At 39.9% G+C, this 25323-nt stretch overlaps 1 protein-coding gene across 4 annotated transcripts in view; it reads right to left on the reverse strand.

Moving 5' to 3' along the window:
- Nucleotides 1-421: 421 nt before the first annotated feature.
- cdc14ab (cell division cycle 14Ab) overlaps nt 422-25323 on the reverse strand; it is a 47926-nt gene continuing 23024 nt past the window's right edge. Inside the window, exons 6-16 of one of the 4 annotated variants that reach the window (XM_041791068.1) lie at nt 24353-24419; nt 19358-19420; nt 18540-18627; nt 18221-18451; nt 16010-16148; nt 11248-11422; nt 10574-10674; nt 8595-8642; nt 6692-6820; nt 5791-6145; nt 422-1335 (exon numbers count right to left, since the gene is read on the reverse strand). In XM_041791068.1, the coding sequence (XP_041647002.1) occupies nt 1306-1335; nt 5791-6145; nt 6692-6820; nt 8595-8642; nt 10574-10674; nt 11248-11422; nt 16010-16148; nt 18221-18451; nt 18540-18627; nt 19358-19420; nt 24353-24419 (1426 nt within the window). In that variant the 3' untranslated portion in view covers nt 422-1305. Of the gene's footprint in view, nt 1336-2316; nt 3316-3758; nt 4128-5790; nt 6146-6691; nt 6821-8594; nt 8643-10573; nt 10675-11247; nt 11423-16009; nt 16149-18220; nt 18452-18539; nt 18628-19357; nt 19421-24352; nt 24420-25323 lie in introns of those variants that run through there. The other 3 variants (XM_041791067.1, XM_041791069.1, XM_041791070.1) reach the window with 3 other exon arrangements.

The raw sequence follows: 25323 nt of genomic DNA on the forward strand, positions 1-25323 counted from the left end.
ACAGACAGAGCTTCTTGTCCATACTTTGTGTTCATTTCATCCGTATTTCATCTGTTCTCTCAAAGCTTACGGGTATGGCTTAAACGTTAAAATACTGCTGCTAATTCTCTGTGCAGTGTGGAGCAATGTGGAACTAAAGTTCAGCCAAAGAGGCAAAACATAACATAACAAAAAAAAAAAAACGTTGAAATTGGTGGCATTTGATCAAAATTTCGGAGGGAACATTTGTGAAGTTATCCACTGAGTTATGATAAAAAAAACATCAGACATGGAGCTGTGGTTGCCCCCCTGCGTTATTACCTCCGCCAAGGAGGTTATGTGATCGAGTGGGTTTGTTTGTTTGTCAGCAACATAACTCAAAAAGTTATGGATACATTTGGATGAAATTTTCAGGAAATGTCAGAAATGACATAAGGAAGAACTGATTAGATTCTGGGAGCTCCGGATCACTGTCTGGATCCAGGAATTTTTAAAGGATTCCCCACCATTGGGAGATAGGGCTAATGGCGGAGGTCTGCGCCCTCCGAGTGCTTTTCTAGTTTTCTGTAGTCTACTGTCAAATGAAGTGTTAAGATGTGTTTCGATGTTTCCTACTGTACATGAGACACATGTGCACCATGAGTGAAGTTATCCACTGAGTTAAAGTTGCCTGCTGTGACTTTAGAAAACTCAAACTTTAGTCAGACCAGGTCAGGGCGATCCTCTGAGTTCACTTCGTGGTACCCCCCCACCTCCCCAAATTATGCAGACTGTGACTCCACTGATATAAAAATAAGAGTTGAAAATCTCACTGACTTCAGGCCACAGAGACGTTTCACCGAATACAACCAATCAAACTACTTCTTTAAGGCTGAGTGGGCGGTCGACTCCGCCCCCCTCTTAGACACTCACGCACACACACACACCTGAGGTTTAAGGTCCCTTCTTCTTCTTCTTCTTCTCTTATTATTATTGCTGTTTTTAAAAGACATCAGAGAGGTCTGATCACAGACAGAAAGCAAATACTGTTACCATGACGACAGAGTCATCCTTCAGTTTATCAAAAATGTTTAGAACAAAAATATCTCTTCATCTGTCACACATTAGAAATATAAAATCTTTATCTAAATATATCCTCTGGTTCAGCCAAACATCCTATTTACAAACATTAGCATGTAGCTTTTAGCATTTAGCCGTTAGCATACAGACAGCTGCTGGGTCCACCTCACAGTCTCTGCAGGCACCGAGCTCAGCTCTGCTGCTTCCCTTTGAGCCTCCCTCACAGGGGGATTGTGGGTAATGAGTCCTCAGGTCGGGGCCGTAGTTTTAGTACTGGATGTATTCAGACTGAAGAGACTGGAAAAGAAAGACAAAGATTTTAGCACACAAACCACCTCAATAAAACATGCCAAGAATGAGGGTCACCCTGTAGCGGAGCTGGCTGATTATCAGGGCTGATGCTCATTTGGCCATTTATCTACAGTCATGGACGAAAGTATTGGCACCCCTGGAATTTTTCCAGAAAATACACCATTTCTCCCAGAAATTGTTGCAGTTACAAATGTTTTAGTATACATATGTTTATTTCATTTATGTGCATGAACGACACAAAAAAAAAGAAGTAAAAAGCCTAAATTGACATAATTTTACACAAAACTCAAAAAATGGGCTGGACAAAATTGCTGGCACCCTCAACTTAATATTTGGTTGCACACCCTTGGGGAAAAAAATAGGAACCAATCGCTTCCTATAACCATCAACAAGCTTCTTACACCTCTCAATTGGAATTTTAGACCACTCTTCTTTTGCAAACTGCTCCAGGTCTCTCAGATTTGAAGGGTGCCTTCTTGCAACAGCAGTTTTGAGATCTCTCCATAGGTGTTCAATGGATTTAGATCCGGACTCATTGCTGGCCACTTCAGAACTCTCCAACTTTGTCTCCAACCATTTCTTGGTGCTTTTTGAGGTATGTTTGGGGTCATTGTCCTGCTGGAACACCCATGACCTCTGACACAGACCCAGCTTTCTGACACTAGGCCCTACATTACAGCCCAAAATCTTTTGATAGTCTCTAGATTTCATGATTCCTTGCACACAGTCAAGCCACCCACTGCCAGAGGCAGCAAAACAACCCCAAAACATCCTTGAACCTCCACCATGTTTGACTGTAGGTACTGTGTTCTTTTCTTCGTAGGCCTCATTCTGTTTTCTGTAAACAGTAGAATGACCTGCTTTTCCAAAAAGCTCTACCTTAGTCTCATCTGTCCACAAAATGTTCTCTCAGAAGGATTGAGGCTTACTCAGGTACATTTTTGCAAATTCCAGTCTGACTTTTTTTATGTCTCTTTGTCAACAGTGGGGTTCTCCTCGGTCTCCTGCCATAGCGCTTCATCTCATTTGGATGACCACCTATGGTCCCAGGTGAGACTTTTGCACCCTGAGTCTGCAGGACAGCCTGAATTTTTGTGGAAGTTGACTGAGGATGTTTATCCACCATTCCAACTATCCTACATTGCTTTCTTTTGTCAATTTTTCTCTTCCGTCTACATCCAGGGAGATTAGCCACAGTTCCATGGTTATAAACTTCTAGATTATATTACGCACAGTGGAAAAAGGAATTTCAAGATCTACACATCTAGCTCAGTGTATTAGCAAGGCTCACGCTTTGTGAATTTTTGAGGTGCATCTCATCTCTCTGACTCCAACTTGCATTCATCTGTAAAGTGAGTCATAAGGTGAGACTGTTTGGTGACTGGAATCTGATGATTTTCACCCTAAGTGAGGAAAAATATGAGCAAACTTCGGCGTAGCGGAAAGAAGTTTGGTTTTTACAATGATGTCATATAGCTGTCAGGGCGGAGCTGCATTCTTATCTCATCTGAACCGTGTCAACCATGTTGCATTTACACTGACCAAAACGAACCCGACTTTGGGTTCAAGTGCACTTGGATCCGGGACTGGGCACCTAGTGTGAAAGCCACCCAAGAAGAAGTCTGTCCTAGGTAGATGAGACTTTATTCACAGCTAGCTGCTGCTCAGTCTCAGCTGTTTCATTCTTCTGTGTACAGGTAAACTAATCAGACTTCACACAGGAAGCTCTGCTGTGTGCCATCCTCAGACTCCTCCATCTGGCTCAGCACCCCAGGCCTCCTGAACGTTCACTGACAGGTAGGGAGCTCAGTGCAATCAGGCTTGATTTACTATAATTAGAAAAATTTTATTGCGATTTATATTTAAAATTTATGGATTTATTAACAACTGATTCTGTGTTCATCAAAAATGTTCCTCCAATCAGCAGCAGCTTCCTCTTAGAGTGAAAGAAACCCCACACAACACCTGTTAATACACATGCACACAAAGAATACACCGTTAATACACACACAAACACCGGCACTGGTCAGTAGATTAGTTTCAATACGGTCACTGGTATTACTTCTGCCACAAATATGGATTTTTGCACACGGTTATCCTCATTCTTCCGCATGGATCTCTGCAGAGCCAGACATCCCAACATTCTCAGTGACCAAACTGCACCACCTCTTCTTCACGTCATAGCAGGCATCAGTCTTCACAGAAATCAAGTCAGCATGTGATCTCTCTCCTATCTAGTTTTGATGTCTGCAGCAGCAACATTAATGAGTGAGCTCACTCTGCAGGGAATCCCTGTCAGCACGTCTGAGGCTTTAAGAGACTTGGTTCATCTTGAACCAGTGCTGTGATGTTTACATCTCCGCTGTAACATGTCTACCTGCTTGAAGGTGGGAATCAGCTGATGGCTCAGTTGTTTTAAGTCCAATATGATTTAAAATATGTGCTGTGGCTCTGATGGTGTTCAAAGGAGTGGCTTAAACACTAACCATACACTCAGTGCAAACTGTAACTCTATAAAAGCTTAGTGAATTGTGATAAACATGCCATCTCTAACCTCACAATAAGAGTCTCGAGCTGTTATGTTGTTAGAATGCCTTTATTATGAAAAAGCCACATCAGGAAATGGGCTGGTTTCAGTATCTGCTTACACTCAGCAGGAGACATGAAACTCAAAACCACTTATTTAGTCACCAGCTACAAGACAGAGGGACTTGTCAGAGCATCTCCCTGTGATTTTAGGCACAGCAGTGGGTTGAATATCATATAGCAGGCTTTTTCTAGGGGGAGAGAAAGAGAGGGCTGTAGGACTTTAACGTGTATTTACAGTAAACGTGTCGTTCCTTTAATTCTATATTACAGTGATATCATATTCTATCACAAATACTGTGGTTTAAATTTTCAGTCATAACACACTCACACAGTTGCACCTGATGACCAGGTATCTCCATGATAACCCAAAAACACTGTGTTTGTGTCTATGGTGATGACACCTGGTCATGTGACCCCAGTTCAAAGACATTTAAGAGTAAAGCAGATAAACGTGTAGGGACTGTAAAGGCCTTTACACACTGGGTCTCTTATTTTCAGATGCATTTTATCGGATTCATAATCTGAAAAAACATCTTGCACTCAGGCCTTGCACACTGAGTCTGTTGCGTTTTATTTGCCTTCACTGCAAAAATTCACAGAATGTGGCAAGTCGTTTGGTATTGTGAGCCTGTGGCTCTGTCACTCCTTTAAAATCCCACTGGATCCACCCTGACAGAGAGCTTTATACAGCTCCTGCTCATGCGTCATAGCGCTGAGCCAAGCTGGAGAGATGGAGAACAATTTCTTAATTCACCCCGTTATGACCTGTGAGTAGGCTACAAACTTTTTCTTTTATTTGTTATATTTTCATGGGTGATATCCACATCATGGTGTTAAAAGTGAGGGGAAAGGAGTAGAAGGTGTGGTGTTTAACAAGCAAGAATGAAGCAGTGGGCACTGTTCTGAATCATCAAAATCCTGTTTAAATGACTTGGACTGATGTGAAGTTTCGTATTGAATTGAAAATGTTCCAAAAAAATTATGATGGACCAAAATTTCGGTGTCAGTGTGCAAAAATAATTAGAACAACATGAGCTTGATTTGCTTTTTTAACATGCAAAAAATATGGACGAAAAACAGACCCAGTGTGCAAAGGCCTTAAAGCTCTGATTGGCTGACACTCAGAGAGGTAAACAAACAAACAAAACATATTTAAGAAGACTTTTTCCCCTACACAGAAGGTTAAACATCAGGTGACTCAGGTGAGAATCTTTTTTTAAAAATGAGCTGTTCTTAAAGGAACGGCCTGTTGCACTAGCGATGCCTAAGTTTGGTCATAGGCTCTCATGTAAAGTTCCCACTAAACCCTACGTGATGACTAGTTTGGTTCTAACTTAAGTTTTGGATGTAGGGTTCATCTTAAACAGTGGAGCGTAATGTCCAAACTAACAAAAGTATCATTGCAGATATGATGTTTTTCCCTCATTCAATCAGAAAAAGGATTTTTATTTACAAGTGACTTCAGTGCCACAATTCAACCAGAATCTGGCTAAATCTGTGTAATTTGATCTGACCTTTAAACCTACGTTGGATCTGTCTCCGCTGATGCTCCACCTTAAATGTTAACAGAGCATAAACTGCATCTGAAGTTGTGATTGACATTTAAACATGGCCAAGTTTGAACTTAAACAGAGCTGGTGCAACCTGGACCATGTCACCTTCTCTATAAAGTCCAGTAATGTTAGTAATATTATTAAAGATAGTAAGCGTGTTTGATGTTAAACCTTCTGATTGGACCCTCTGAATGATGTCACATCGTCATGACAACCTTCAGCTGTGAGTTAAGTGTGTTAGTGATGTGAGAACAAAAGAGGAGGGGGGTCTAAGCTGCTGCTGTGTCAGAGGACTTACAGGTATGGAGCGGCTCAGGTAGCGTCCCGACGGCCCCTTCAGAGCGCTGTAGGAGACCCTGTATTGGCTGAAGTCCTGAGGCCCTGCCCTGCTCACAACCACACCCAAGCTCTTCCCTGCAGGGGGCGCCGCAGAGCCGACAAATACGCCGCTGTTGTTGTTCACCTCGTGCTGCAGGCTGCGAGGGCCGTTACCATAGCGATTAAGAGTTGGTGGGGTCAAAGAGGATGGGGAGGAGCTGAGAGACACGGAGGAGGAAGAGGAAGAGGAAGGGGGAGGAAGAGAGGAGTACGGAGAGCTGTCCTCCTCCAAGTCTGCAGAGTAGAGGTCACTGAGAGAGATGGCCAAGCGAGAGCTGAGGGGGAGAGAGACGTGAGACCAGTGTTCATCCCGGCTGCTAGGTTAGATTAAGTTTCAGTCTTTAGATTAAAATAGTCTTTACTTTTAGTCTCATTGCAGTAATTTTTAACCTTCATAGTTTGAGTCCAGTTTTAGAAATGAAAAAGTGTAAAAGTCAGGGTGTTTATATTCTGAACTAAATGTAAAATCAATACAAATATAAAACATTTATATCAATGCATTATCAATATTTTAACTGATGTGGAATATATTGATGAAATTACTGACATACCTCAGACAAACAGTAGAGAAATATCATGGACTTTAAACGACCAACAGTCCGGCACTAACACTAAAGTCAGAGCTTTCATCACCAAAGATCTACTTCAGCTAGTTTATTCTAAATTTATTTAAACTTCAGCAAGTCTTCTAACATTTAAGATAGTTTAGGACAAAATTGCCACTTGGGGAGACAGATCACTGAGAGACTCTACCAGCGAAGAGCTGAGGGAGGAGAGAGAGGGGAAGTCAGGCAGACAGAAGCAGAGAGAGAGGCACTGACCTCCTGATGTTTGAGGCCGATGATGATGGACTTCGAGCGATCCTCTTGGCAGCAGCCGAAGCAGAGGAAGCTGGGAACTTGGAGGACTTAAGGGGAGAGGAGGGGCCCTGTCCGGCACCCATCGACATCCTGAAAGTGACACCGGGAGATCTTAGAGCACTTCATGCTTCTGTCTGACAGGATTTATGGAGAAGCTGACTTCCTGCTCATAGAGAAACCAACACGACTGAAGAAGTCCGACTGCAGACCGGACATTTCTGACAGCCTGTTACAGCCCCAGCCGCATCCCCTCTCCTATGTGTGAGATTAACCTCTGTGGAGTGTTCTGTGTGTGCATGCTGTGATCTTCAGGTAATGTCATCCACCTGTGCTACCAGCTGAGAAGCTTGATTGGTGTGCAGCCGAGCTGAAGCAATTAGCCAATCAGAGAGGACGTGCACCTACAAAAGCTCCCTGAAACACCAGTCTGCTGCAGCTTGGTTCAGAATCAGCTCGCCCCTGTGCCTCTCATCCAGATAGCCATTAATGTTAACTTTGAATTGTTGTAACTAGAACTTTAGTGTTTGTTTTTTTAACTACTGGTGGTAATCTTAGTAAACTGTTCTTAATGAGAACTTGTGATTGTTTATGAGGTACTTGTTCACTCAAGATTGGGCAGGAATTTAGTTTAGTTTTAGTCACACACATACATCTCAGGGTTGCTTTTATTGTTTAGTCTCATTAGGATTTAGGGGTGCTGTTCCTTTTTGACGTTAGATTTGGGTAGATGGAGTAGGCAGTTAGGTTTATTTTTATTTATTTTCACAAACTAGTAAGCCAGCTGCTAAACTTCAGTTAAGTTTCAGTTTATAGTCTTTTATTGGTAGGCTCAGCATCCACCGGTCCTTTCAGTTACCTTTTGTAAAACAATTTTACCTCTTTTGCAGTTAAAAAATTTTTGGTTTAACCAATTCAGTCTGGTTTTGTTACTTCCCTTTTTCCCCACGAGCTGGGTCATAACACAGCCACAATCATCAACTGTTCACCTGAGACACCATCTGTTTCAGAACAGAGGTGCTGTAATTTGCCAGTACAATGTTTTAAAATGTATTTAATTCATCTTTCTTACTAAACAAAACCAAGTCTGGCAGTTACATTCATGAAATAACCACATTTCAAACACTACAGACTGCAAAACATTTTATGGTGAGGTCTAATGCAAAGCTCAAGGAAAAAGTATGCAACGACTGATTTTAGAAGCAGTTACGTTAAAAGTTTCGTTACCTTTAGCGCTGTTAGCTATAGCTAAAGCTAACACAGCTATGCTAGCTATGTAATTAATGTTACTACATAAGCCAAAATAAATAAAGCTTAAGTAGCTACGTAGAGAGCGCACCTACATAGCTTACATAGCCGCTTTGTGATCTTAGCTTTAGCAATGTTAGCTACGTAGCTCTGTTATGTAAGCTAACTTACAGCTAGTAAACAGTTACAAGCATTGCCACTACCTGGATTGGGCTATGGGTAACGTAGAACTGTGTGTATTTGTTTTTTTTTCTCCTTCCCTACATAGTTGTCTTGTGATTGGATGCTTTAAACAATAACATCTGAACCATCACCAATACAACTGCTGTTTCACTCCTAGTCTTATGTAATAATCTGATATTTACAGATACTGGATTCTTGATTTCCATGAGCTGTGAGCTGTAATCATCAAGATTAAAACATAAAAAGCTTGAAACATTTCACTTTATGTGAATTGAATTTTGAATTTATAAAAGTTTCCCTTTTCTTAAATAAATACCCCCCAAAAAGGGAAACTTTTATAAATTCAGATATAGACCTGTTAATGCAGAAAAAATGTCCTAAAATCTAAGAAATAATAATCATGAAATAGTGTGATGCTTTCACAGGTGAGTGTTACCTGAGGGGCTGTGACGACGACCTGCTGTGCATCTTCATCTCCTCCACCCTGGAGCAAAAACATGGATCATCATCATCACATACACATCAACATCACTATTATCATTACAGCTGCATCAAAAACCAACATAATTAATAATAATCAACAATTTAAAGTGCTAGCAAATTAATTATTCATCATTAATTGTGCTGTGTGATTGTGGAGTCATTGCTGAGGCTCAGAGCTGTTTACATCAAAGGCAGATATTTCGTAAACTTTATTCTCACTGATTATTCTGACGGTAATTTACTAAAGTAATGAGGACGCATGTTCATCTATAACAACCATGACAGAGACAAGACTCTGCTGACCCAAAAGTCAATCTTTGTGGTAAAATCTCTGAGAGAGACGGAGTTTGTTTTTGATTATGAGACGTGACGGCTGGACATTTACAGTCTATCTAGCTAATTTATCTATTTCCTCCACTGTGAGTGGTATAAGTGCTAAAATTGAAGCAGGAAAGAGGAGACGTGAGTGCACTTCAGAAAGAGGGAGAGAGGACTAGTTGCTTGAATGTCTGTGTGTCAGGAGTGACGGAAATGTGGAGAAGAAATGACAACAAGTTTTAATGAGCTAACGAAAGCTTTGCAAAGCAGAGAGTGGCAAAGATCTTTAATTTTAATATCAACAACCTCTGAGGGTTTTAAACAAATAAAAATGCTGTTAGATTGATTAAATCAGTCACTCTTCTGTGCTAAAATGTAAGCCAGGAGTAGGAGTAAAAGTTCTCCTACACTTTGACAGTATCCCACTGTAAGTAAAGTATTTGTCGGTGTTCTCATCAGTTTGATCTGACAGTGTTTATGAATTAGGGCTGAACGATTTGAGAAAATAATCTAATTGTGACTTTTTACCTAATACTGCGATCACGATTTAATATGCAATTATATCTTAAGATCCTCATCTCATGTATTTTCCAACAAAAAACAAGCAATAATTCATTCTAAACTGTAACCAACACAATATTAGATTAAACTAGGGCTGAACAATTTTGAAAAAATATCTAATTAGCATGATTTTGACTCATTTTGCATATCAGATATTATTAAAGGGAATGATTTTTTTTTAATTATCATATTTAACAAGAAAAACACAAAAATGAAGAAAATAGGATTTTTTTGTACACTATTCTAAAAATATTTTACTAGAATGATTGCATGATGTGTAATGCATGACGTCCCTCCTGCAAAAAGGTTTTAAACTGGTATTTTGACACAAATTTCAGGTTAAAGAAATACTGCACCCTCTGCGATTTAAAAATTGCAGCAGGCAATATTGCTGTTTGATCTAATTTGCGATTAATTGTCCAGCCCTATTATGAATGTGAGTGAGGAAAAAAAAGACACTCTCATACACTTGATGTAAAACATATTTGTATTTTTTATGTGTTTTTCAGTGGCTGTGTGTTGATCAAATATTTAGAATAAATGCCATATGTGTGTCTGTTTCTAGCAGCAGCAGCACAGCCTGTGAGGGATAGTGTGAGAAGGTTTAACAGTATCAAAATATGATTGCCCAATCCTACTCACCAAGTCCATCAACATTTAGTTTTAAGTTTCTAAACATAAGTCTTTCATTTATCTTTATAAAGGGACAAAAATTTTGTAGTGTCCAATTCATCGACCCATCGGTTACTTAAACCATCTTTAGTTGCCGCCCTTATTATTAACTTTTATTCACTTTTATTTAACATGGCCCACAGTAATATTTATGCAGTGACACTGATCCCAGAAACACTGCTGTAAGTTTATATTGCAGTCCTAATTTACACCAGTCCATTAGAAGCTTTTAGAGCTTAAAGTTAGAAATAAAGGAAAATAAGAAAACAAAAATAACATTCTACATTGCAAATACAGTGAAGATAGTATCTCATAATTATGACCATTACCAGCACCACAGGTATGCCTTAGAATATCAGTCTGGTTGTAGTGTTGGTTTACCTGAGGGCTCCAGTGGTGGCGGGGCGAGGAGGTCGTCGGCTCTTTAAGGCTCTCAGTTTGTCTCCCTGAGTCAGAGCAGGTCCACCGTCTACAGTCTCACTCTGTAGGAGGACACAGACAAACACAAACCGTTAAAGTGACAGGTAACAGCTGATGAAGGCAGAGAGAGAGAGAGGGAGGAAGAAAATGCTGTTGCAGAACACTTTAGCAATGTGACCGACCCACAGCTGAGGAAATGTTTGAATATGTACAGACTCAGTGAGCGAAACCTCGCCATCGAGAGAGGACGCCACAGACAAAACTGGATCCCTAAAAAGACTGTGCACCCGCTGCAGCCAACAGGAGGTGAAGACAAAGTTGCACTTTCAAACCACCTGTCCTTTATATGAGGACATCAGCGACAGGTTCTTTCCACTTTTCACCAGCAAACAAACAATTCACCAGCATGAAGGATGAACAGAAGCTTCCATATCTACTGCTTTAAGAGCAACAGTGTGAAAATGGTGCAGCACATTACATGAGCTGTAGTAACAAAAAAAAAGAGCCTGAAAGACCACACCACCATGAACATCATGATTATGATCATTATTATTATTATTATTATTGATAGAATTTATACATTTTTAACAATAACTCTAAAGATACACCCAGATCCAGAGAAATAGAGAGGATACCTCTGTCAGTCGGTCAGAGCTCATGATGCTGTTGCGGGTAGAATTAGTCGAGTTGTGGGCTGGTTTTAAGGTCAGCTGGTCCATGTTGGTGATGAGTTGAGGCACCGTCCTCTCCTCTAGCTTCGTCTTCAGGGAACGCTGGCTGTCGCCTAGCAGCCACATGGCTGTCTGCTTCCTGTGAATACAAACACACAGCAGGTCATTTCTGTGACATAAAATAACAACAAACTCGTACCGTCACAATTACAACATTTCAAACTTCAGTATGATTCTAGTTAGGGTTATGACAAGATTGAAAGTCTCACTGAGGTAAAAACTGCCTTGTAGGATCAACAGGCTCTGTAGACCCAGAGCAGCAGCTCCCATGAGAGCCCAATATCGAACTTGAGACTGCCCTTGCAATTCCCCAGGCCCTTTTAATAACCTCTGTGGACAAACAGAGAACAGCTGATCCTCCTTGACCTGTTTGGATCAACCACCTCTTTCATTTGATGACTCTTTATAAAATAAAGGGAGCTTTTCCAGTCATGTGTTTTGTTCTCAAAGTTTTACAAGAGTGCAAAAAGTGAACCCAGATCTCATCTTGTCTCACCAGCATTGTTAACAAATGAAGATAACTGTTTGACACCACAGCTATTAAAACACAAGCCCTATAAATCCAATAACGGACAAGTTATTATCCCCAAAGACTGTAAGCAAACATTCATCCACCGTCTAACTTGCACAATAACATTGGCATGATTTAGATTGGAAAGTGGAGCTGGAGAGGAACAAGGGAACCCACACTACTGCCAAAGTTTCTGTGTAATTCCAACAGGGCCCGAGTCTTTCCTTGAAAATTCTGATGGATTCATTCCATTCCTTCCGAGATATAGTATTTTTAAACTTCTCCTACATTTTGATACTGATAACCATTAAAAAAAAAAGACTGCATCATTTTAAAACACAATGACTGGAGAGAGATCAAAGTTTTAAAACTGCCTTAGTTATCGTATACATCATTTAAAATCCATAATAACATCCTCAAATCATTTTCAGGAGCATACATGCCCATAAATTTCTCTGCTACTGTCTGTCTGTTATGAGTCAGAGATGCCCTAACCTTCTCTTTTGTTCTGATGGAGCTCAAATCTCAAATCACACACGCAACGGAAGGAAAAAGGGAGACTGCTAACATTTATGTGATTTTAAGACCCCAGAGATGTGATAACAAGCTTTATCTTGAAAAACAATACTTCCTCCTGGAGAGAGCCAGTGAAAGCAGCGCATAATCTTCATTCTTGTACAATAGCTCCCCACCATGTACACACCGGGATAAGCTCTGGTCAGACTACACCTTTACCCATCTAACCCCTGATTAACTGCAACAGTGTAGTAATATCTGGCTGCACATGGCTGTTAAAAACATTGGTTGAATCTCAATCTCCTCCCTAAACCCTGGGCTGGAGCCCTTAAGGACTTAACTGACTGAAGCTGGAAAGTGATAGAGTGCATGAGGCTGCAAGGGCTCAAAGTGGTAGAAACAGGAATGGGACAGCCCTTTGTTTTCGCTTGACAGTCGGCATCTTGCTGACCTGACACGCCAGATGGATGTGTTTCACACATCCATCAGATAAACCTTCAATACTAAGCATTTGGGAAAGGGCAGAGGATTTGAGAAAAACTCGAAGTGTGATTGGATGAACGTTCTGTCACATCTTTACGGGTCAATCAGAGCAACAAAACATGTGACGTAGCTGCGACCAAGATGTGCGTGCGCAGCTACCGAGGAATAACGTGAACCATGGCGACTAAAGACATGTCAGTACACGGTGTTTGACATTTCTGAAAAGAAAACAACTCACTGCTGTTCTTTGTTCTTCTTTTAATGAAGAAATGTTGTCAAGTTCTGATAAAACTGGCGCTTTAGCAGCATCCACGCTAATGTCTTCCGCAATAATTGCACCGGCCTCTTGTTGCTGCTTGCTTAAGTCACGACTCAGCCAAGCCTGGAACAGGGGTGCGCGGTATATGCGGTAGACGGTATAGATGATATAAATTTGGCCTACGGTAGAGATTTGGACTCTACCGACCAATCGCGATAACGCTTGTTAATGATGTCGTCGTATCTGCCTCAGCGTGAGTTAGCAGGCAAAAACATGCGTTTTTTCCTCTCAAAGTCTGACGGCTGTACTGCTACTAAGTCAGTGTGCTGTCTCTGTCAGCCTGCCTGGGGCGGTAACTCAAGCTAAGTGCTGCTTTGGCTGGTCGCAGAGGCCAGCGCTGCAGCTCTTCCTCTTACAATGGCATAAACAACTGTTTAAAAGTCTATTTTAACTTATGACTTTCTTTTCTAAGTCCTCAGTGAGTCAAAGATCCAGGCTGCGATGTTAAGTGAGGTCAGAAAAGCTTCTGTAAACTAGCCGTATTCTCTGAATGGCAGCCAAAGCTAAGCTAACTCAATGCTAAACACAATACTTCCATCTAGCTCTTCAAAATAAAAGTTTGCAGCTGTTATTTCTCTGAAACACTTTTATTGTTAACGCCTTCTCTAGGCAACGTGTTCAAGTCATTAGCAGCTTAACACACCTCATCAGATTGGAGATGAAATGTGAAACTTGGAGTGCACTTAGACAGAAGTAAACCTAGAGAGACTTAAAAAAAAAAAAAACATGTTTTCTGTGTTCCTATACTTGAAGATAAATTGAGTATGCCATCAAAAGCTTATTTTAAGGGAAGACGGGCGTTAATAACACTTGAATTTGGATTAAAAAGCATTATCTCTTTTTAATTTTGTAATACTGTGATATAATACCGTATGGACAAAGGCAAGAAAAACACCGTGATATGATTTTTAGGCCATATCGCCCAGGCCTAGTCTGGAAGTACTGCCCCTCGTCGCTGATTGGTCCTGTCACTTTCTAACCGGGCCCAAACGGTAGCTTTCAGACAGGAGCTTTGCAAGATGGATTCGCCAGTGAGAAACACAAAAACGGGCGTATCCATCTGCTTTGCAAGGTTAGCATCTTGCAGAGATAAAAACAAAGATAAAAACAAGTGTGCCTCACCTATAGACCTACTTCCTCAGTGGATAAAGGCTGTTTTATGTAATACATAGGAAAAATATATCTTTTTTGCAGTGCAGTGTTATTTTCATCAACTAAAACCATGACTAAAAATGTTCTTCAACAGCCTTTATTTCACAACCAAATCTAGACTAAAACTAACAAAAATAGATCTGTGATGACTAAAACTGACAAAAACTACTTTTAGTTTAGTCTAGTTTTCATCAAGATGACGAAAACTAGACTAAAATGTTATGTAGTCTTTGTCAGACATTCAAAATCTGTGATATTTCTCCACTGTGGGTAAATCTGCCTAAAACAATGTAGCTGTATCTATTCTGTCTCTCAGCTGTAGAAAGCAGGGACCCCAGGTTTGGCAGGGTGCAGAGAACACTCTACATGATCTGGTACCAGATTTAGGAAAGAAAATAAATGCTTGGACTAAAAGTAGACTAAAATGTGAGGACATATTATGGACTAAAAATAGACTAAAACTAAAAAGGACAGAAATTACTAAAATGTGAAAAAAACTAAAATGCATTTCATTTAAAGACTAAAACTAAGACCAAAATTTAAAATAGCTGCCAAAATTAACACTGTTGCGGTGTCAAAGCTGATTGCACCCTCCATGTTTTGTTTTTTAGCATTTTGCTCCTTTCACTTCACTTTTATAGGTTTTGCCAGCGTGCATGCCCAGAGAATCCCTGTCATATGTCACAATGCTATGAACTATGGGCAATTCCCTCACATTAAGCCTACAGATAGGCCCACTCACGGAAAGGGTTCATGACAGACTCATAAAGTTGAGGGATCCCTCATGCACTTTGCGATTTGACAGTGGGACAGCCCTAGGCCCTCACAGACTGAGCGGGAATGCGCCTCAAAGTCAGTGTGTGTGAGTGTGGACACTGAGACTTGGCCTGTCTTTGGAGATAGGCTCTTTTGCAAGAGACATTTTTTTCATCACTGCTTAAACACTGCAGAAAAAGAGAAAAGAGAAGTGTCAGTACTGCAGAAATGTAAAGAGCATTTAACACTTTAAACTTCTGCTGTGCAACAGCTTCTTTTTTCTTATCTACAAATAAAAATATAAAGAGAAATTAACGCTACATGTTTTTCGATCTAAATTAGACTTTATCTTGGGAACTCTTCTGCACAAGATCACATTGTGGACAGCAGAGTTAAACAGAGTCCATCAGAAGGTCTGACAGTCAGAGGTCATGTAGGGATAATCAGCTTGGAGAATTTAAGAGAATAACAACAGGATTAGAGTGTGTGAGTGCTGGAAGTCAACACAAATGCTGTACACCCTTAGAGCAGAAGATATGAACCGCTTCAACAGCAAGACACGCCGATAACACACAGAAACACTGATGGGGTTCTGATGATAACTGGACTCTGATATGGTTTCTGTTTGATATCTCAGAGTCACAAAGCTGTCACCATCTAAAGCCTGATTTAAATGACTCTGTTGATTCGGATCACTACATACTTGTGCTTTAATGTGTCTGCATGGCTCTGCTACACCGCAACAAAAAACTAGCTGCAAGTGCAGTTACTCTACTTGTTATACCACCAGTTCCCTGTGTTTCTTTGTGTGCAGTACACCATAACTACTAGTGTTGTTTAATTTTGAGCTCAGTATTGAGCAGCAGTCAACAGAGAACTAGAAAAAATCATTAAAAATATAAAACTGATCTGAACAAAGAGGGACTCACTCCTCCAGGAAGTTCTGTTGTGGTCCAATGACTGAGCCCGGCCTGCACATCCTGATCCAGGCGATAGCCTCACCTGCTGTGAATCGGTAATGTTTCATCAGGTAACAGCCAATCAGAGTGCCCGTCCTGCCCAGACCAGCTGCAAGCACATAAACACATGTACAGTCAGTTTTCAGGTAATATACAGAAAATCTGACATAAAATTCAAAAGTTTTTAAGACCTTTTTCAAGACTCTTTTAAAGACCTTATCAGATTCCATTTCTAACCCACTAAATTAACGACACTGTTATGGCAGTTTTGTTCTAATAGACAAAAGTGTGAGAAAATGGCAGCTGTATTTCTTATGATAGTATGCAAATGAGGCTTTTTTGGAGAATTTTTGGACCTGACAGGCCGGGGGACTTGGTCCATTTTGGAACAGAAATGGCAATATTGTTGCACTTTCCTTTGGTTTGGTTCGCATTCACACTTCTCTTTGTCAAACGGACCAAACTGTATGAACACCCACAACCTCTGCCTGTTAGGGGCGCTGTCATCACAAACAAGCAGCAACCAAGACAAAAAGAAGGCGTAGAAGAAGACAAAACCGGGAAATCCATCTCCTTCCGCCAGTCTTTTTTTTCTGAATAAACAATGAAAAAACACAGAATTTACACCATCTTGGGGTTTCTGCTTTTGCATCGGGGCATTAAGAGCAGCCAGTGAGGCGGTGAGCTGTCCAGCATGTCGTTCTTTACACGAGACGAATAAATCAGCACCACCTACAACGTGTTGCTACGGCTACAAAGACGGCAAGCGAGGTGCCTACATGTATTTGAGTGTATTAAATCACATTTAATCCGTATATCATTATGCTTTATGCCACTTCCTGCCTTTCGTTCACAAGTTGGTCCGCTTTGCTTTCAAACCTCAAAAGAACTGCACCAGGTTTTGTTTGGAAGCGGACCGAGACCCCCTGTTTTCAAGCAGACCAGGGTCCGCTTGTTTGGTCCGCACCAGAGTTTGTTTGAGCTTTCAGACCAGTCCAAATGAACTGGACTATCTGGGAAAACGGACCAGAGTTTGTTTAAAGCGGACCAAACAGCTCTGGTGAGAATGCACCCTAAGGGTAGTTGCACCCCATCTAGAAGTGCATATCTAAGTGTTTGGGACTGTAGTCAAAGCTGAAAAGTAGAACAGCATAAATTTAGGTTTTAAGAGCAAAAAAACAAGGAATAATTGCCTACTTCAGGATACTTACAGTATAATACTCTCCGATTTAAAGCGTTCCAAAGCTTACTACCTATTTAAAATACTCCAAAAATTAAGACTTTATAGCAGTGATCATCAACTGGCAGCCCAGGGGCCACATCAGGCCCCCCACATCTTCCCATCCCGCCTCCAGAACCATGATCAAATTCAGAACATGTGCAGAGGAAACATACGTTGTGGTACTTTGGGGGTTTCCTTTTTTCATAAACTCTCTACAGCTATTAAACACCTACAAAAACAACTGAAACAGTTTTATCACGCATAACTTCATGATTCTTCCATTTTCAGACATCCACCAGCTCCATGTCAGCTGTTTGGAGCATTTATAATTCATTTTAAACACGTATTCATCAGGTGATAAATCATCATAAATCATCATGATAAAAACTCACATTTTCTGTGGAAACTTTCGGCTTTGGGCATTTTGAGAGTGTAATTTTCCTGCTTTGGTTTTTTACTCATCACTACACAGCATATTAGCATCAAACCCAGTAACAGACAAAATGACAGCCATAGAAATATTCTGCTAAAATTTCTCAGTTGCCCCCTTGTGGCCGGGAAAGTTTATGTGAAAGTTCAGCCTCCACAGTGCCTGTTTAGGGAAAAACTGGCCCTTGTACAAATGTAATTGATGACCCCTGCCTTTTAGTCTTGCATTTAAGACTCTTTAATAATTTTAAAAGATTTGTTGTAATGATCAGTCTATCATTAAACTTTGCAGTTCCTGCTAATACTACACATTCTGTCCCAGTTATTCCCAGCATAGAAAAATCTGGGGGGAAAGCAACTGGAAATATAAGAGAGGGACGCCCCATATCTTACTGGGTCAAAATTAATACGATTTGATGGTTACCAACATTTAGAATGAATTTCAGCGGGATCTCACCATATCTTCTCAGGTGTTTACAGACCAGAAGAGCTTCTGAATTAGCATCAAAAATAAGACAGGAAATGCTCACCCTTGCAGTGGACGGCAACGGCACCATCCGTGCTCTCACAGATGTGCAGGAAGCGTCGAGTGATGATGTCACTTGGCGTGCTGCCGTCTAAGAAGAAGAGGTCGTAGTGGTCGAAGCCAGCGTCTGTGAAGCGTTTGGAGTCGTAGATCTTCTTGTTCAGACGGATCACCGTGGCCACGTTGTGTTTCCTGAAGTATGGGAAGTATGCTTCAGGGGCATGGAGGGGGTAACCTGCAGGAGGGCGGAGCAACCACAGGTGTTAGAGAGAGACCTATGACGCACTCGGGGACAGAAACAGTCACGTGATCTGATCTCTCACCGTTTTCTATTTTAGTTTTCGGATGAGGACCACTGAAGGCTAGAAACTTCCCCGGCACGATCCAGTTTAGATCTCCGTTCTCTACACGCTGCAGGAATAAACAGGCAGGATCAGTGTGCAGGTACAGGACAGGTGTAAACTGTAGAGGGGTGATGATACCAGGTGAGCCCCAGTCAGATGTTTATGTTTCAGTCAGAGTAAATGATGACACTGGTCTACAGGTGACTTTATTCTACATGTTCAGATGTGATGTCAGAAATATTCATGTGGTTCAACTTTGTAGTTGAAGTATTCTCATAGTCATGGAGCTGCATCATGAGCATTTTAATGTTAAAGGTCACACGTTTTGGACAGTGATAGAATTTGTGTCATTTTGCTTCTTTTCAGCATCACAATAGATACAAAATAAAAAAATCAAGATGTGACTGAAGTCTAGATTTTCAGCAGCCAGCTCAATAAAAACGTTCAGGGTTCATTGAGCTGGAATCAAAATGTGATGAAGGATCTGAGAGGTCAAGCTGATGTTAAGACCCATTGATGCTTTTTCATTCTTCTAAATAAATGAATAAATCAGTGATTCTCAACTGGTCTGTGGGCTGCAGCCCTGCAGCCCACTATTGGGTCCTGACCCACCAGTGAGAACTGCTGATTTAAATCATTAATTAAATTACAAATCATAATTTGTTTTAATGCAAAACAAATTTCAGGTCTTACATCTGACAATAAAGTATTATCAAATCAAATCAAATCAAATCAAATAATGGTATACGAGTCTGCAGCTGAGCAGAGATAAAGACACATCCACTCTGTGACGTTACCTCGTAGTGTTCGTACTCGTCCACGTCAAATGTCTCGAAGTCAAAGAAGCCGTGCTGCAACGCCTGAAACACAGATGCAGGGATAGTATGAGCGAGCACACAGGCAGGTAGACAGGTGAGTAAGACAGAGGTCATCAGCTACTTTAGTACAAGGGCCAGATTTTTTCCTTGATGGGCCCTTTAGGGGCTGAACTCTCAACTAAACTATAATAGAATTTGATTTGGTCTAATTAACATAGTTCTTTTAAAATCTTCTATCAAAAGTACTTAATTTTCTGCCTTTAACAGTGAGATTAGTCCCTAAACTGCAGCCTGCCACAAGGGAGTGATCAAGATATTTTTAGCTGAATATTTCTGTGGCGGTCAAGTTGTCCATCACTGGGTTTGGTGTGAATGTGCTGTGTAGTGATTAGTAAAATTTTACCAATAACCAACAACAGATACTTACAGAGTAATTTTAGCTGATATCAAAACTGATATTCAAATATGTATTTCAGACCTAAATCCTCAGTCCTTTGAACACATTTGTCTGCATAAGGATGAAAAAAGACACAAACTTGAGTACCTAAAACACACTTTAAAGTTAAAAGATTGAGAATGAACAAAGAAAAAGACCTCAACTGGCGTAGGTCTAGTACAGATGGCAAAAATTTACAGTTGATACATGCTGATATTCACAGCCAAAATATCTGTACTAAACATCAGCAGAAATTCTGATATCTGCCGACACCAATATCAGGTCAGCAATATCATGCCTCCTAGTTTTAATGGCTATAGGGAGTTAATAAAACTGGAACCACAGCATACAATATTTTTTTCCTCTCCACATTTTCTGAATTTAATCATGTTCTGAGGGCCAAACGGGAGGATTTGGAAGGCCTGATGTGGCCCCCCAGGCCACCAGTTGATTATCACTGACATGTGACATCAGCAGGAACATGTCAGTGAAGGAGACTAAAGTTTAGATCTGCACATGGCTGAAAAATAAAGCAAGGGATGCTTGGTATTATCAGCAGATATGAACATTTCTGCTGATACTTACAGTCGATATTTCTCTATAAAAATCTGCCTGTATCAGCTGTAGATATTTGCCGTACAAACCAATGAGTAACTGGAGTTTTAGCTTGGACAGACAGACCTATGTCAGCAGAGATCGTTCTCTTTATTCATCATTATTCCTTACACTTTAAAGTCTGTTTGGCGGACTGAACTTTGTCCATTTGTCCTTCATCAAGCTTTAAATTGTGCATTTTGAGGACTGAAGTTTTTGGTCTGAACTACATCTAAATATCGAAATCGGCATATCAGATATCTGCAAAAATTCAATCGTATGCATCCCTGAATAAAGCTATGGTGGAAGTAAAAAACTGCACGTTCTCAAATGTCCACTAGAGGCTGACAGAGCAGCAGATGTAACACACACAAATGTAAAAATAAACACTTTCACAGCAGATTTAAACATGTTTACAGCCTGGAGCAAAAAAAAAAAAAAAAAAAAGATCTGGGTCGGGAATGTTCATGTCTTCACTGGCTGTGTTTTCTTAAAACCATCTGTTTAGCTTTAAAGAAGGATAGGAGTGATGTATAAATAAGCTGTTATAGCCACCGTGTTGTAGCGGTTTGTCACGGGGCTTAGGACGCTCCTCAGCTCCGCCTCTTTGTCTCTCTCCTACATCTATCTAGGGTCTGTTCAAGTAGAGTTTAATACAAAGATCATCTGAAAAGTGAAAAAAAGACTCCATAGGTCCTTTCCTCTCCACTTTTCCTTAACCCTGGTTAAAAAGGGAGAGAATCTCAGGGATAAGGGAATCTGACTGAACTTTCCCTAGGTGGATAATATGAATGTGACGTGGTTTACTGTGTAAAACTACAATTTAATGATGATGGACTACAATAGCAGCATCCATCACTCTGCTTTTTCACTGTATTTATTACAGTGAAAGAAACGTGAAAACCTTGCTGATAAACACCAGCTCCTAAAGGTTTTTAGAACATTTTCAGTCACTATGAATAGATGAATGATATAGGCCCTTGTATTTAACAAAGGTATCATCTCAATTATTTTGTTTTGTTTTGTTTGTTGCGATTTTTTTCCCCAAATATTGCGATTGCAATTTAATATTTGATTATTCTTGGGTTAATCTTAAGTATTTTCTACAAATTCAAGCAATAAATAATTCCATAAATAAGACCATATGTATTGAAAACAATGAAATTATTTCCGGAGCAATTATACATAGTAGCATAAATCTGAATATGGGGGTGCAACAAGCTTTGAGCTATAAAGGAGGTGGCTGGGGTGGAAGAGGTGAGGCTGGCTACCAGCTGATTTGCTCATATTGTAAATGTGATGTCATTTGATTTGTTTAAGGGCATTATCACTTTTATGTCACTCATTTTGATTGAGAAAAACATACATAAAACACAAAAAAGAGGACTTCTGCAAACCATTATTAAAAAAATGACACTTGAATGTGCATAAATTACTGCCGCTGCAAAAATCGATTTGTTAAACTGGTATTTTGACACATTTCAAGTTAAAGAAATATTGCAACTTCTGCGATTTGAAAATTGCAGCAGGCCATATTGCAATTTAATCTAATTTGCAATTAATTGCCCAGTCCTATTCTCTACTTATCAATACTATTTTTAATCCTCTCTTTTTTCTGTTAAATATGAAGTTATACTCTGGTTCAGTTTTTCTTTAGCTCATTATGCGAGAAGCTCATAAAACCACAAATCAAAAACGTTCATTGGTCACAGATATTTTCTCTGTCTTACTTTTATAATTATGATGACAAATATAATGACAACGGGGAGCAGGTGGCCTAGTGGTTAAAGGCGCTCCCCATGTACGCGGGTGGCCCGGGTTCGAATCCGGCCTGAGGCCCTTTACCACATGTCTCTCCCCCACTCTTGACCCTGTTTCTGACTCTATCCACTTTCCTCTTCTATCTAATAAAGGCACAAAAATGCCCAAAAATGAATCTTAAAAAAAAAACAAAAAACAGCATGATAAATTTAAAAAATCCCACTTTGAAGTGGTTCTGATTTATTAACTCCCACCACACTAGCTTTAAAAGTTCAAAATAGTAAATCAAATGGATGTGAGATGATCTGGGTGTAAGGTGTGTAATATTCTTCTGTTCATCCCTTTAATCTTATGAATCTTCAGTTTGATAGTGATTTTCCTCGTTTAATTCAGTGAAGGTAAAGTTACAGTCATAGATCACTTTTTCTAATGAAAAGTCAACAGGAGCGTCACTTTAAATCAGGGGTGTCTAACTCAATCACAGCAGGGGCCGAATTCTGGATTCAGGACTAACCTGAGGGCCTAATAGGGTCACCTTTTTAACCATAAACTGTCAACCTCATTTCACCAGTAATATACAGAAAACTTAGCGCTGATGATAGAAGTTTTGACATTTAAAAAGTTAAAAAGATATGTTTAAAGGGTTAAAAATCTGAGAAAAGTAAGTTTATTAGTTCAAAAAGGTCAAAACATGAAATTGAAATGGAAAAATAATGTGTTTTAATGGCAAATATATTAGAAATAAAGTCATAATCATGAGTTTATAAAGTCAAAAATTTGAAATAAAATTTGAAATCATGAAATTAGAAGTCAAAATTTGATTCAAAATTTTAAATTGTGAGTCCAAAAGGTCAAACTATGGGATTATGGGGTCAAAGTTTGGAGTTGAAAATATGAGATAAAATACAAAATAATTGGTTAAAAAGGTCAAAATAGGGATCAAAAATAAGAATTATGAATCTTAAAGCTCAAAATATTATATGAGAAGTCAAAATTATGAGTTGAAATGCTCAAAGTATGAAATAAAATGTCAAAATCCTGAGTTTGAGTCCTAATTGTGAGATGCAAAATTGAAAATGTGAAATTAAAAGACATATAAATTTCTTTTCCAACATTCCTGACTTCTTATCTAAATATTTTTACTCCTTACTTTTTCAGATTTATGACTTAACAAGGATATCTTAAATCATCAGGATAAGTTCACATTTTTATACTTGATGAAATCTACAGACCTCAGACTGATGGGCCAGTTATAACAGAAATATGAGACACCCGTTTGACGGTGTGCTTGACACCCGTGCTTTAAATGAAGCTGACTCAAAGAATTGTGGGTCAGCTTTCTTCTCTCCTGTGGTAAAAGATGGTCCAGTGTTTCCTCTGACAAAGGAGAGAATAAAGGAAGCAATGAAGCTCTTTTCCTTATCTTTTAGAGAATTCAACAGTCCTTATCTACAAAATACTTCCAGGTCGTTTCACTCAGTTAGAAACCTTCCTAAGCCAAAAGGGCTAAAAGTGAAACAATGTGGGAGTATTTTAGCGTCAGCCATGATAAGAGCCATTTGAATTCTAAAAGATAATGGAAAGTGCTTCATTGCTTCCTCCATTATCTCCTCTAGTAGAGGAGCAGACCGGCTGCAATTCTGTGTCACCTTCCAAAGACGGCTTCAGGAACCAATCAGCTGATGGCACTCAGACTTCATCTAGAATGTTTTGCAGCCTCGGTTTGTTTCTTTTGAGTCTGTCTGTCAATAACAGGTGTTTCACTTGTTTCCGTGTTTGAACTCTGAGCACTGAGGCTGCTGCTGACCCATAGTCATATGATTATAGAGCTGCTCTGTGATTGGCTGCCTCCTTCTATACAGGACAACAGGTCATTGTGCTGCAGACAGACTGAGTGTTACATAAGAGATGAGCAGCTGCACTCAGACACATTCATAATCACTGTGAGACACACTAACCCGCTCCGCCCTCAGATTTTCTAAAATAATAATACAAATAAAATTAAAACTTCTGGCTTCTCTACGGTTAAAAGGATGGGAACCCCTGTTCTAGAATGAGTACACTGGTGTTAATGTTAATGGCTGAAGTTTACTGCAGTTCTGTTTTTCATCAAAATCTATAAAGGGCTAAAGTGAAAGATGATGTCACTGCCCTGCAGCCGATCAAAAAGGAGTCAGACTCACCTTCCTGATGCCCTGCAGACAGTCCAGCACAGTGAGGTTAAAGGTGCAGTTCCCAAAGGAGGCGTCCCTGCAGAAACAAAAACACATCAATACACAGAACAGGTTATCTTTAGTGATCAACATCATCCTCTTCTATGTTTACACAAACACATATACACACAGACACACACAAACACTCGTTCATTCCTGCAGCTGACAGGTGGAGCTCTGTGAGTGTCAGATGCAGCAGGTTCCCTATTTTCAGGCTCTGTTCTTATGAAACCAGTCTGTAAAAGGTGAGCTCTCATCCTGTGCAGTTATTATGCTTGTATGTTGAATTTCTGCAGGTTTTCTTGTTTATTACTCTTTAAAAGTCTTTACATTTTCAAGAGAAGCCCACAGAGCTCTGGCTCAACTCCTTTCTTCCACTAAAGCTGCCTCACCAAAGTGAATATCTGAAGACATGTGATGAATGTAGTTCTGTGTGTAACCAGCAGATGGAGCTCAGAAACCACTCATCATTGATCTCTCCTGTATGAGCACACTGTACATTTTCACATAGCTCAACAGCTCCATAGTGAGATCAACAGGTTTAGGTCTGATGATTGATTGTGTTCATTAACACAGCGGTGTGACCCCGACATACTCTGATCTCATCACTGATAAATGTCTCACCTCTGAATCTGATCATAACACCTCAGTCTGAAATACAGCACAGTCTCTGTATAGATCACTGTCATTAATGGTGAAGGAAGCTAAGATACACAAATGTAAATATGATTCTCATCACTGTTAATAACCTGTCTGACACCAAGGCAACAGAAATACAACCCCAGACACTGAATATTGGATATTTTATTGTTTAATCCTCTAATTTATTTTAGGTTTCTTTTCCTGAATGAAATGTATCGGAAAAATAAACGAGCTGAAAAGATTAAAAAATAAATAAATAAATAATAATAATAACACATTAGTTTATAAAGTATGTGTCC

This window comes from Cheilinus undulatus, linkage group 7 (assembly GCF_018320785.1).
Source record: "Cheilinus undulatus linkage group 7, ASM1832078v1, whole genome shotgun sequence".
Lineage (NCBI taxonomy): Eukaryota > Metazoa > Chordata > Actinopteri > Labriformes > Labridae > Cheilinus > Cheilinus undulatus.